Source organism: Lactuca sativa, chromosome 7, assembly GCF_002870075.4.
Source record: "Lactuca sativa cultivar Salinas chromosome 7, Lsat_Salinas_v11, whole genome shotgun sequence".
NCBI lineage: Eukaryota > Viridiplantae > Streptophyta > Magnoliopsida > Asterales > Asteraceae > Lactuca > Lactuca sativa.
The window spans coordinates 38,280,495-38,295,042 of record NC_056629.2 but is presented as its reverse complement, the minus strand read 5'-3'; the positions used below and the strand labels follow the sequence as shown (position 1 = coordinate 38,295,042).

Genomic DNA, 14,548 nt, shown 5'->3' with positions numbered 1-14,548 from the left:
TTCTAGGAAAAATTCTTTTTTGACCGCCTACTTTGCACTTTGACTACTCTTCATGTTTTTAGAATAAAATTTCATTTTTCTAATTTCTTCCTTTATGCTTTTTTCAAAAATTTATTACGTTTATTAAATGTATTTTAGCTTTTCATAAATAATAGAATATTGGATTACTTAGTTAATATTATAAAAAACTTAACATATCGTATTATTTTATATTAAACCTCAAGTTATTAATTTTCTGAAAATGACCTATTTTTATATTTATTTTGATTTAGCATTTTAAAAAGAGGTGCTACTAAATTGACACCCTTAGGCATAGAAATATTTTTATTAAAAGTTAAACTATTTATAATTTATATTTTCAGAAAACAACACAAATTCAATCAATAAAAATATTTTAAAAACCAAATAAAATGTTTGTATGAAAAAATTGGACGTCTTTTAGCGACCCCTAAAACAATTATATAAAAAGATGAGACTTTGGATGATAGAGTCTGAAAATTCCGGCGGAATTAAATTGTATGAATTTGAGAAAAATAATATTAATATACGAGGATTATTGAATGGAATTTCAAATTCTCATGAAGGGAATAAATAGTTTTTTAAATGTTACTTGATTATCGTGACGACGTTATATATAACGCCACAACGGGGATCTCTATACGCCTCCCTCCGTGTGTCATTTTGTTTATTGAAACTCGTACGTATTATGAGCATAAAAACGGATGAATGAGCCTAAATTTTGTAAAGCTTCAAGTTAAAATTACATTTACATGGATGGAAATATCTTCTTTTTTTATAGTATTTAATCATATAGTTACTTCTTATAAGAATATGTTAAAAGTAGTAAATACACACATCAAAACAATTCGACTCTGAAGTATAATATAAATTAGATGCTTTTGTATCGAAATAATATAATATTATTTTTTAGGCTTTCATATATCGGCGTCCAATGTTTAGCACTTGAATTGAATGAAACAAAGGCTAGTGAGCTACCACTATATAAGCTAGGCTAGGCCGGTGGGTGTGTAATAATGCATGGCTTTTGTGGTTCACTCATTTACAATCATTGTTTATCAAATAAAATACAATATTTATAAGCCAGATAACAGACAAAACAATATAATTTTTTTTATAACAATGGTGAATTATATACGAACAAATTTGTGATTTTGGGATAATTTCAACACTAGGCCCAACCAATACATTGAAAATCATATGAACTAGCTAGGCAAACAATTTTCAAATGTAGGCAGAAGATAGTTCAAGAGTTCAAGTTTATAGTCCTATTTTATAATCGTAACAAAACTAAATCTCAAGGAATAAAATACTTACACCTTACTTTAACGATTTTTTATTAACTTTTAGAGATGTTTTTTTTTCATATTTTTTTAAATAATAAAATCATTAGTAATGACACTATATAATCTCTACAAATCTACAATCACTATTCAATTTAGCGATAATTCACAAAATGACCGTATGATATTTTAGGACATCTCTCATTGGGACTTTATGGTGATTTATCATAAAGTCTGCTTGCATAATATATTAGGAATCTCGTCATAAAATGCTAAAAGGTAGGTGTATGTTTTATTTTCATATATGTACTTGTACTTACCCAACATGTCTTTGAGAATACCAATGTTAAATAATGCCACATAAAATCTTAACTGAACGTTATTATTATTATACTCCCTCCGTTCCAATATTATTGTTTACAGACAAAAAACACACAGATTAAAAAAAACATTAATTACCATCAACTTTATTTAACAAAATTATAAAATGACAATGTTATCCTTACTTTGCATTTAATGTTCCATTAAATGCTTAGTTGGTTAAGTAATAATGAATGTGTATTTTGGTAAAAATATTATTTATTTTTAGAAGTGGTTTATTATTTTGGGACAAACCAAAAATGAAAGATGGAATATAATTTTGGGACGGAGAGAGTAGTTTGTTCATTTGTTGACAACGTGTACATGTCATTGACAATGTTATAAGTCATTGGATTACAACGTAAGCTAGGGAAGAACTTTATTTACCCATTTATAATGACCAATATTGTCAATATGTTTGAGTTGACTCAAAACTATGCGTTAAAGTCTAGCCAACCCCTTTTCGAAATCAGATATATGATTTGCAAGTCATGTGGATGAACTCATTTTTAGTTGGAGATAAACTATATTCGTAGTAACGATAAGTATGTCCAAACCTTAACAAACACATGCAGGAAAAAAGTTCCACTCTAAAATGGGTGTCCGACATATGAGTCCAAAATATGATTCAGAAACTGAAATATCAGTACAAAACATTTTAAGTCCAATCTATGTCAGAAAAAGCAAATGTATTATCTAAATAGTTGGTCTAAAATGTTTTGAACATTTTAAGTCACATCTTATAGAAACTGTCAAACTAAACTAGCTCCCATATATGGTTATGGTTATTCTCGCAAACGGCTTAAACTTTGGCCATTTTCCCTTTATTCTACAATCTCATGTGGTACTTTTGTGAATGTCCCCTCTATTTAAAATAAATATACAGCTTTAATTGTTTTTAGATTACTAAAATGATAAATATCTAAAAGAAAACCTAAAAAGACCAACATTCAGAAATAAAGGGAGTATTCTGTATTTAAAATAATCATATTATAATATAAATTTGGATCTAGTAATTTGCTTTCAACTCATTTGAAGCCTTCTTTAGTTCTTTATATGTCGGAACAGTGTCATCTCATCAGTTCACTGTGCACTATTAAATTGCGGGATATAGTTGAAACTTGAAAGTTGAAAATGACCAAACTTGTAAGGATTTAGGAGACAAAACTATTTGTACATTTTGTCATTTTTCATAAAATGTCAATAATTTTATTATTACTTTAAAATTAATCCATACTAAAAAATATTCATTTGCCATTTATTAAAATATCAAGTTTATCATAATAGTAGGTACTTATAAAAAAAAAACTTATGAAATATCTTTATTAATTATAGGTGATTTCGATCTCATTGATTCATTCCCCACTTTGGTACTACAAAGTACAAAACCCATAACTATTTCCATAAATATACATTATCCTTCTAGTTTCATAATATAATAACCTACTAACGAACCCAATCCATATTTGGAACTTAAACTTCCACAAGAGCTACTAAGACTCAAACCCGTAACTTCCTAATTGAAACATAATACAAAGTCTTGCATGTTGTCCAAACACATCGATAGATCGATCATATTAATTACAATTTCGGTTTTCATAAGTACCTAAACCTTAAAATCAAACAATTCCCTCGTGTGTCATGACGAGAATTGCCACTAAAGTTACACAAACTATGAATCCAACATCCAACATCACTTGGCGTTGCATCAGCTCGCTAGTATTCTAGCGAACTGACTGATGCAACGCCAGTGCTCAGATTCATAGACTCTTGTCGTGATGGAGTCCGTATCGGAACCGAGTTAAGAAGCTCGAGACCTTGTTTCCCCATTTGTTGCACCTCTTGCGGCGATAGTATCTTGATACACCATACACTGCTCACAAACTCCCTGTTTATTTGCATAATTCGTGTCAGTTGCATAAATTATATATATATATATATATATATATATATATATATATATATATATATATATATATATATATATATATCATAAAAAATGGGAACTTACGGCCAAGGGTCGTCACCGAGGAGAAGAACGTCATTCTCTCGGTCAACAAATACAAGCTGCCAGCCTGATCTCAAAGGGTCCTCCAATTGGCCTTCAAGGCCAAACATTTGTGCGAGTTCACTTCGTAGCTCATGGTAACTACTAAATTTTGCTATATCGAGTGACCTCCCAAAACACCCCGATTTATAAACCTATAAAAAGATATAAAAAACCAAATATCAAACAACAGCAAAACCCTAAACCCTAAACCATAAACTGGTCATCACTCATCACTACCAACATGTTGAAAAAGTTCACCTTAACGAAGGTTCGGGTGGGTGGATTTGTTTGACCCGTGTTTTCTTGAGACTGTATAAAACCCGACCCGTCGATACAACTCGAAGGTGTCAACATCGGATTCATGGAAAAATCATTGGAAGAAGCAAACGGATTCGATAACCCTAAAAGATTTGAGTTATCGATGTTGACTCCAAACAAGATATTATTATGACTTTGCGGGTCGTTATTATTCGGTTCTTGATCGATGGAGCACTCTCGACCCGGAAACGGAGGTAAAGAAACCGCGGTTTGTGAAAGGTTTGTGTTTTGGGCGAGACCCGTATTTGGTGGGCCGAGTTGCTCGACTTGGTGAAGAAGAGATTGTGAAGCTCCAGATACAAGTAACGGGTCAACCGCGACCCGTTTCGCGGGCCAACCCGTGGAAGTCAACAAGGAAGCAGAGCGAGGGATGTTAAGAAGTTGTGAAGTTTCATCGTGTGAAAACGGGCCTAAAAGGTTTCCGTTTGAATCCGAGAAGTTTGACTGAGAAGTTGACCCGAATTGACCCATTGTGAATGGGTTTTGGGGTTGAAGTTGGGGGAGAAGTGACACGTGTTGGTTTTCAGGAATGAAAGCGGGTTGACTCATTGACCCGGTTGGAATCGGTTGGTGTTGGAATTGTAGAAGTGATGGGTTTGACTGTTTGACCGAATCAATACTCCTCATTTCTTGGAGGGCGGCCGCCGCCATGGCTTGGTAGATATCCGTGGTGGTTTGCATACCGAGCATGCCAATGCCACCACCACCGCCGCCATCAAACCGTGGCTGCAACCACGGCGAACCCCCGAGTCCTTGAAAGTTGAGAGATTGACCAAGATCACCGCCACCACCACCGCCACCACCACCACGAAGCCACATTATCGGTGAGTTCATTCCTAAATCTTCTTCTTTCATCCCTACACTCATAATACCAAAATATGTAAATTTGCTTATGAATAATAGCAATGAAGAAATGTTAAGTAAGTTGATATTATTGGTAGAAAAATATAAGTACCATTATAAGCGGGTAGTCCGGGTGGCCAAGGGCGTTTTAGTCGAAGCGGAAACTGGGAGGGGTACATTGGGAAAGTTGTGAGGGGTTCAATTTCCCAAAGGGAAACTCTCGGTTGTCTCTCTCCAGCTGTAGATTCATCCCAACCGACCTTAACGGATCTCCAGTGCGAGTTCAACCATCGATTTGGATCCAAATCACAGATACCCGTTATAGTTCCCATATACCTGAAATATAAGAAAACCAAAATCATAAAAGACAAAACTATACAACGAGAAAAAAATAAGATTTACTCATGGATTTGAATATACCTGCGAACGCTTGATTCTTCTGTTTCAAACAACATCCGAAACCGCATGCCAACAGAAACGCGCGTATGATAAACCGCTTTAACATATTTAGCGAGCGGAATCACAAATTCCGATGGACTTGCCCTGAGAATAATTAGGATTTAGAGAAGTTTTAATTGAATAAGATAAAGAGTGTCGATTAATTTTAAAATTAATAAATAAATACCTCGGATTATAGAAAATGGTGAAGCGGCTATTAGTTGCGGCCGCATGGGCGGCGGCAGCAAGGAGGCCGAGGTGCATGCTGTCACTGGATAGAACGGAAGATGGCATGACAGTTTGAGGTCGATTGGCTCGCCGGATTCCTAACAGCAACTGGTTTTTCTCATTCCTGTGAAGATGATATTTGGAAAAAATCATAAAACCGAACAAGAAAGTAATCTTAATGTTCGGAATTCAGGAGGGTAAATTGGTCATTTACTAATTCATTCAATCCGAAAAAGAAACAGACTTTGTGTATACAACACACTGCTTACCATATGAATAAGACTGAATCACCTGCAACAAGTCTTTTAGCACTTACAAAAACACTCCAACCTGTTGTGAGAAGATGCCTTTTCGGCTGTCCTGGAATAGTGTAAAAAAAATAGATCATCGCTATGGGCAAGGGCAAATTTGTAAATTTGTAAAACAATTAGGACTTAATGGGGAAAGCCTCCTTTCTTCCTTAACGTACTTTATAAGTTCATTAAGTAAAAAATGTCTTAAAATGTTTATGAAACAAAAGAATTTGAAAGTATACCACGGAATATATGTCTAAATTTCCATTCATTGTCGTGTAAATCCCTCGCGATTAATTCTTGAGCAGGAGGTTGTTGTGAAAAGTCCTACAAATTTCCACAAAGATAGTTAAATTAGTCAAAATTAAACCTCAATGAAACACAATCTGTTGAGCAATTAGGTTACCAATGGAGGAAACACTTTCTCAGCTGCACGACGAGGAACGGAAAATCCACCATGAGTGCTTGTGTCACTTGCTGTCAAAGTTTTACAAAAGTAATTTGTCGGTTGTTTGCTAGGGGCACCCAAATCCGCAGGAAGAAATGCTTCTTTTTGTTCATCCTATATATAAATCACAAAAGAAACTTTAAGCATACAATTTGGGAAAATAATAATGTTTAAAATGTCTGAAAAGTGAGAAAAGTCGAGACAACATACGGAGTTCAATGGTTGCAGTGTCATCTGAGCGTAAACCTCATCGGTCTCCACATCTGCCTGATGAAAAATATCGAGTCAACAAAACCACAAAAATGTGCATATGTATCTAGCACAATGTGCGTGATATATAAAAGTATATATATCATGCACATTATGCCTGATAGGCACATTATGCATGATATTACATACAAGTATGCGTATCAGGCACATTGTGCGTAATACATGTATGTATGTATCATGCACAATACATACAAATATGCATCATATGTATCAAACACATTGTGTCTTGCTTGATATATATACAAGTATGTATTACGCACAATGTGCCTGATACACATACTTGTATGTAATATCATGCATAATGTGTCTATCAGGCATAATTTGCATGATATATATAATTATATGTATCACGCACATTGTGCTTGATACATATGATATAATGTGTCTGATAGCATCAGACACATTTACAAATTTGTTCCAAGAGGAACAAGAATGAAAGAAAAGGAAAGCATCTGTATGGGTGCTTACATGCATAGTCACATTGTGAAGTTGACAAACAAGCTGTGGAGGCAAGCTCGGGTAGTTGGGAGTATGAGCATCTACTTCTTTGTTTGTTGATGCAGCAACCTACATTAATGGTTTTCAAAATGAAATTAAAATGCGTACAATTTCTTTTTCTTTTTTTTTTTATTGTGGATTATACCAAATATTAGAACTAACCTGTTCGCTGTGACCCTGTGGGAAGTAGACCACACGACTTCCAACCGTAGGCAGGGAAACAAGAGGGCCCGCACAAGCATGCCAAAGTTCAGAATTTAAACATCTTTTCTCCCCTGAAAACAAAATCACAAATCATAAATTAACTTTTAAGTGTCTTGTTTGTGATATTTCAACAAAGAATCTTTTATTTATACAAATGATAAGTTATTAGAATTGAGTGCAAAAATAGCAACATACTTTTGCTAATTTGTATATTACAGCATTGTACTTTAAAAAATCTACTCAATTATAGCAATGTCATCCGGAAACAAATCAATTCGTATTGCTATAATTGAGTAGATTTTTCAAAGTATAATTTCCTAATAAGAGAAAAAAAAACATACAACACAAATACATAAACTAACACTAATCAACAAACATAATTCACAAAGCCAAAAGAGCCATGGTGCATATTTTAAACAAAAAACATAATTACATGTATGATCAAACTGAAAAAGAACAGACCTTCAGGCAATTGCTGACCAAAACCAACAGCAGAAAGCTTCATTTTCAGAGCTTCAAACAACAAAACTACTATAAACAATCAAGAATCTCAACAGTTAACCAGAAAAGGGACCACTTTTTTTTTCCTGATTCTTGCTTCTTTTTTCAACAATCCATACATATAAACCCCACTATTCCACTGAGATTTTCAACCGAAACCGGTCGTACTACAAAACAAAAACGATTTCCACTTCATTCGATCTTGATCTTCCTAACCCAAAACCCCAAATAACTCCACGAATCAACCAAAAACAACTTCATCTATGAAAAATCGTCTTTTTCTTGTTTCTTTGTAACAAACCCACCACCAAAATTAGCCGATAATCACAAACAAAAAGCTCATTCAGCTTCAAGAACCACTCCAGATCTCACCCAAAGAAAAAAAAAACCCTTAATCTTGCGAGCTTCTTGTAATCTTGAAACAGAAACCCTAAACAAAACCCAGATCTCTTTCACTAAGCTTGATCGATTCGAGTCAAAAAGTAAGCTTCTTGAAAGCTGAAAAACACTTAGGGAAACAGTGAGTTTCTTCAACAGAAAAGCGAGATTTGTAGATGGAGGTTCCTGTGTAGCATATCTGCTTACTATTGTTTTCTGTGTGTATTTTGTGGTAAAGGTTGAATGAGATCAAAGCTGAACCTTTTAGGGTTCTTCAACAGTTTTCCAGTAATGGAAATGGCTCACCTCTTTTGCTGCTATTTTGCTACTACTTTACTGTTACTAATACAAGTAGTCACTCGCCCCCATATTATTGTTATTTATTATTATTAAATCTTTTTTTTTTCTTTTTCTTCTCTCCCCCAATCAATCATCAAATAGAGCCATGAAACTTTTTCTTGGCCCAACACCTAACACATTCACAAAAAAAAATAAAAAGTGAATTAGAAAATAAAACGTATACTGTCTTGGATTGGATTGGATTGGATACCTCATGAAACATAAATTCTTGATTCGACTTTTTCCGAACATTATCAATCTCTTTGAGAAAAGTCATCTAGAAAGATTGTATTGCGTGAATCTAATAAAAACTATTTTGATTGATTAAATGTATCAAATGTTATGTAAAAGGTTTAATCTTTTTGGTGGGTAGTGTGGAGAGTGGAGAGACAAAGAGGACGTATACGTGTTTGTATTACGGAGTCGGATTTTTTCGGGCCAGAATCTCAATCTAGAGTTAGATTGGAATTGGATGTGGTCCTAAATTTTAATGTGGTACCAATACTATTCATCTTCATTTATCACAAGTCGCCAAAAAGTCATCTAAGATCTTTTTATTTGTAGCTTTAAAGAAGCACTTTTCTTTATTATTGTTAGTTATTTTAACACTATCAAATTGTGGAAATATAATCGTTTTTCATTTGCATAACTAAAGATATCTAAGCAAGCTTTAATTGGCATGAGAGTATTGGAACGATTGGATTGATATCTTAATTTATAACTATCTAAAAGAAATCATACGGATTTAGTTATCAAACTCTGTTATCCAAAATTTTCGGATATTATTGTATTTAAAATTATGTATATTTTAAAGTAAATATCAATGTTATAAAAATCGATTTATACGGAGTCTAGACACTTGGCAGACTCTTATTATTTACGATTAATGTTAATCGATCCAATTAACTGGAGTCGGTCATTGGCTTGGTGGTCGTCGACAGTCTAGATGGTCAAAGTCTGTAAAAAATTAAAATGATCAGAATTTTCAAAATAAGTCTCTAATCAATCAAATTATGATAATTAGTTACTAAATTATAATGATCGGTGACTAAAATGTCAAAAATGTTCTTGATTAGTCTAAAATTTATAATGTTTGATGATTTAAATATATATAAACACTTGAATGTCAATTTTTATGTTTAATTACTAATTTTGTTAGGATATAGATAATTATTACTATTATTTAAATAATTTTTCTTATAATTAAGAGTTTCCACCTAGACGGATTAGTCTATTGACCCAATCATAACCCGACTACTGCCTAACAACTTTTACAATTTTAGTAAATAGTACATAAAATTGTATAAAAATAATGACATTTTTATTCAACCTGTCATTATTATACATATTAATTTTTGACATAGCTTATGAACAGTGGCCGATATTGAACCGGCTTCAATATTGCCCTGTTTTAACCCATAATTGACCTCCATCATCTTTCGATCGGTGAATTGGGATCGCTCTTCTTTGGTCTCATTTATACTTTTTTTATATATCTACTAAGTATAAAATTGGTGACGAGAAGGTAAAAAAAAAAAGTAGAAAATACAATAAAAGACAAAAAAACAAAAAAGAACAAAAAAAATCAAATCTAATTAGGTGTAATAAGTAATAAAAAACACAATAAGTAAAATTAAATATATAAAATTAAAAATTAAAAACAAAAAACATTGGTTTGATGGAGCCCTAAGGCTATGGGGAGTGGGAGGTATTAAACCTTGCTACCTCCCTCGATATGCTGCCAAACACCCTTGACTCTCGCCAAGGGGTCGCCAAGAACCCTTCGTCAAGTGGCTAGCGAGAAGAGACATGTCATACCGCCGGTCGTCGGCGTGAACGTTGGGATGTGTGGTTTATTAATGGATCACAATTATTGAGCATATGTTGAACAATATAAAAATAACAACATAAAAATACATGCCTCTGTTAATACCAAATAGAAATTACATTGTTTCGTTACATTAGTATATCGTTACATAATAATCAAAAGTGTGATACATGCATTAAGAGATAGGTAATAAGTACATAAAGTGCAAAACTGTGATTGATAACAAAAACGCTCATAAATAATCCTTTTTGTGTGACATTCCAGCTTCTTATATTCATGAGAATACACGTGTTTTGAAAATACGTTAAAATAAAATTGGTGAGTTCACAGGTGTTGACTGTGTGCTTTTGTAACAAAAGTATGTTTATAAAATATATATCTTCTTTATCGACTTATATAAAAGTGTACTTTTTACGACCAAAAAGTATATGTTTATATTGTATAAGTGTTTACCTGAATTACGTGTATTTGAACTTGTAAACCGTACAAGTATATGTGTTGTATATGAGTATTAACTTACTTATGTTCATTCGTTCAAGGAAATTGTACAATGATTTGTGCTATGTATAAGCATTCTACTTATATAAAATTATAAGTTTTATAAAATCAAGAGTTGCGAAATTAATATATAAGTGTTTATTAACACTTAATAAAATACAAATACTTGTAAACAGGAAAGTATGCGTTCAAACTACATATAAGTATTATTTGTACTTATACGAGTGCTTTTAGAGTGTATTCGATGCTACCATTAGACTATAATTGAACCATATGACTAGATCAAGCCTCTGTCAGGTGTCATAGTGAATGCACCACAATGCCTTTAGTGAATACATTGCAACAAGTTCTCCACAACGCTTCATCGACATCGAAACACAAAATGGATAGTTATCGCCCATTATGACACTTCGGGCAAAAGCTAGCAACCACAGGTGGGGGTGTCAATCTGTATAGATTTATACACAACTTCCTCGCTCGCTCAAGATTAATGGTTATAGGCAGAGGACTTTTACTAAGTTTTTGATCTTAGTTGATGAACAAATATTGTAACGTCCTAAAAATTATGAGGTAAAATTTCATTTTTAATTCAAACAAAACATTAATTATCTTTAAAACCAAAAATTCATTATCCTTTTCTACATATTCGAAACTACTTTATAGGAAAAGCAGTTATCAGATTACAATCATGAAATCATCATAATGCGGAAACATGGGTGGATGTGTTGCGATCAAGCCAGTCCCTTTCCTTTCAAACTGGAAGAACCTGAAACATAAAGTGAAAACTGTAAACACGAAGCTTAGTGAGTTCCCCAAAATACCACATACTAAACAAACATATTGCTAAGCATATCTGGGTGTTGGCCTACCCATTCGGTCTATTTCAACGGGATATTGCCAAGCATATCTAGGTGTTGGCCCACCCCTTCGGTCTATTCAACCGGATGCTACCAAGCATATCTGGGTGTTGGCCTACCCTTTCGGTCTATTTCAACTGGATACTGCCAAGCATATATGGGTGTTGGCCTACCTCTTCGGTCTATTTCAACCAGATATCGGGTCTATTTCAACCCCTACTACTACCACATAATATCATAACAACAATCACAAAGTCATCAAGCAAATACAAGCATAAATGACAATTATCACAAAGACAATCATCACATTATAACATAAACTCGTGGTCGGCCTTGGTGCCTTCGACCCACGACTATTACAAATGAAGACTAACCTCAAACCGCTGATAATCAACTAACTGCTCGGGTCGTTGAACCAGATAACCTTGCACCAACTAACAATACATACAACCTTAATTAATAATTAACCCATTAAATCAAAATTCGAGGCCCAAACCATAATCCAACTTCCTAAAGGGTAAAAGACCATTTTACCCTTTTGTGGTAATTCATTATGTGTATATGGGTTGGACAAGATAGTATTGGGGCTTGGTTTGAATTATGCACATGGTTTTTGGGGTGATAGCCTTTAAATTGGATCAAGGATGCAACCGTTATCCTGTTCTCGGGTCGTGGGCGACCATGATTTCGTTGGGCTCTACATTAGTAGCAGCTAGTTCTGTGAAAGGAATTGGGCGTGGTATAGTTATGGCTTTGTTGTGCGGTTAGCATCGAGAAGGACGTTTTTTAGGTCCCTGCAAGGCGGTGGAAAGAGGTTGAGAGTCTTTTTGCTCGTGGTGTGGTTTACGAGTTCCAGGCGAAAGATGTGATGTCGACAAGATCGACGTAATAGCGGGAGCATTCCATACATAGGTTGCGGGCCTAGTGATCATGATTGTTGATTTCTTCTAATTATGGTACTTTTGGTATTAGTGAATTGATGGAAGCCAATAGGCACACAAATTAGCTGGTTTGGATAAAGGGAACAGTTAAAGGTTGTTGAGAGTAGGATTCGTATATCATAAAGTATCTGCAGAATGTTTGCATTATAATCCTGTTTGCTCGTAAGCGGTTTTGAGGGAGTTGATTATCAAGGTTGGGAACTGGGTATGAAGTCTCAAAACAAAAGTTCTTCATTGTTGTTTTGGGTGTTTTTCCAGACGGGGATACACCCGAGTTGTTAAGGATTGGATGTAATGTGGAGTTCTTGGAAATCTCATCCTTGCTTGTGGGAGCAGTGGTTGGAATGGCATGTCAGGGAGTCACGGGTTAAAGGTTTTTGATGTATCTTATGGATTTGGGGATTAGTGTAAATTTCTCAATTTATGTGTTTGGGTGCTTTTCTGCATGGTTGGTAGTGATCATACTCTCAGGCAAGGGACAGATTTAATGAATGGGTAAATGTTAGTCCTGAATTATGTGTTCCAGTCTCGGGAATCATATTAATAGATTTGATTTGGTATTGTAGCCTTGAGATTCCCCGAGTTTTATGGATCTCTCTCTATAGACATTCGGTCTTAGCCAGGAGGTTGTGAAATATGTTGGCATTATTTGTGCCTCTCTGCAGTGGTTATCTAGTTGGGGCTCGTATTTGGAGTCGCCTGTTTTCGAATTGAGGGTTAATCAGCAGGGAATTGTTAGGAGTCCTGAACCTCTAGTGGATTTAGCAAGGTAAGTCAGGGTCGAAAGGGTTCCTTATCATTCAGATTGTGAGGGATATCATATCATATGCGTTCCGAGATGGTGCTTACTTTAGAATTAGTTGAAGTAGTGGATGTTCGGATTTTGAGAAGGTGGTGACGGTCTCTCTAATGATGAAATTTAGCAAGTCAAAGATGGTATGGGTAGGCAGCCGCCTGAATGAATCGACTTTTATTTCGGATCGGAGTCCTGGGGGAGGACCGTCTAAGTGACCCAATGTGGAAATATGGAAACACTACCCTGGGATAGTTATTGCAGCAGACTTCGAGGACGGAGTCTAATTCAAGTGAGGGAGAATTATAACATCTGGTTTTAAAGTACATCCATTGTTGATCCTTATATGGAGATGTATTGCATTTTTGGTCCCTACGCTGTGAAAGAATGGAAAGGGGGGGGGGTTGATGGCATTAATTTCTCATCACTTACCATACATAGGATTATAATACTTATAATCCTATTCTTTTTTATCCACTCTCAAGGGTATTACTTATAATGCCCTTGTTCTTTCTCTATACATCTTTACATACTTTGGTTATACATACATGCTCAGATACATGATCTTAAGTGTATAAAAATAAGTACATAATCTTACATAGGATTATAGCACATATAATCCTCTTATTTCCTTATCTTTTTTTATGCTCAGATACACGACACTCACATACAAACATATATATATATATATATATATATATATATATATATATATATGTGTGTGTGTGTGTGTGCGTGTGTGTGTGTGTCTGTGTATGTGTGTGTATCTATGTATAACAACATAGAGAGAGAGAGTGTGTGTGTGTGTGTGTGTGTGTGAGTGAGTGAGTGAGAGTTGTAACTCACTTTGTTAATTAGTGATGATTAACTACTACTTGGTACCAAATCTTTTATTGATGCATCTTGTCTCATCCTCTTGCTCAAGGCCTATTCATACAACATTTCAAGTTCCTTAAAACATGTTTTAGCCTTAAGACCTCATTTACTTCATAATGTTAAAATGATCACTTAATTGATCATAATTCTAACATTTCATTTTCTACTTCTAAATTTAATCCAAACAAAGAACTAGGCGTCCCATGCTACCTAATTCATTACACTCTAATCTCTAATGCATCGATTCAACATTACCACTAGTTAGGGTTTCTAACCCTAACTCTCA

At 34.4% G+C, this 14,548-nt stretch overlaps 1 protein-coding gene across 1 annotated transcript; it reads right to left on the bottom strand.

Moving 5' to 3' along the window:
• Window positions 1-3,155: 3,155 nt before the first annotated feature.
• On the bottom strand, window positions 3,156-8,600 carry LOC111880839 (auxin response factor 6). Its single transcript, XM_023877254.2, has 13 exons — window positions 7,714-8,600; window positions 7,210-7,322; window positions 7,018-7,116; window positions 6,490-6,546; window positions 6,238-6,393; window positions 6,074-6,158; window positions 5,808-5,898; window positions 5,498-5,662; window positions 5,293-5,415; window positions 4,985-5,208; window positions 3,970-4,886; window positions 3,673-3,863; window positions 3,156-3,549 (listed from the first exon to the last, which is right to left on the bottom strand). The coding sequence occupies exons 1-13, from the start codon at window positions 7,754-7,756 to the stop codon at window positions 3,378-3,380; spliced, it is 2,436 nt and encodes an 811-aa protein (XP_023733022.1). The 5' UTR covers window positions 7,757-8,600; the 3' UTR covers window positions 3,156-3,377.
• Between the last annotated feature and the right edge of the window lie 5,948 nt (window positions 8,601-14,548).

Bases quoted from the DNA above. Each gene is read 5' to 3' on its own strand.
- LOC111880839 (XM_023877254.2), bottom strand. From the start codon at position 7,756: ATGAAGCTTTCTGCTGTTGGTTTTGGTCAGCAATTGCCTGAAG. The intron at 7,323-7,713 runs GTCTGTTCTTTT...TTTTGTTTTCAG, and splicing joins TGGTCAGCAATTGCCTGAAG to GGGAGAAAAGATGTTTAAAT. The intron at 3,864-3,969 runs GTGAACTTTTTC...ATCTTTTTATAG, and splicing joins CCACCCGAACCTTCGTTAAG to GTTTATAAATCGGGGTGTTT.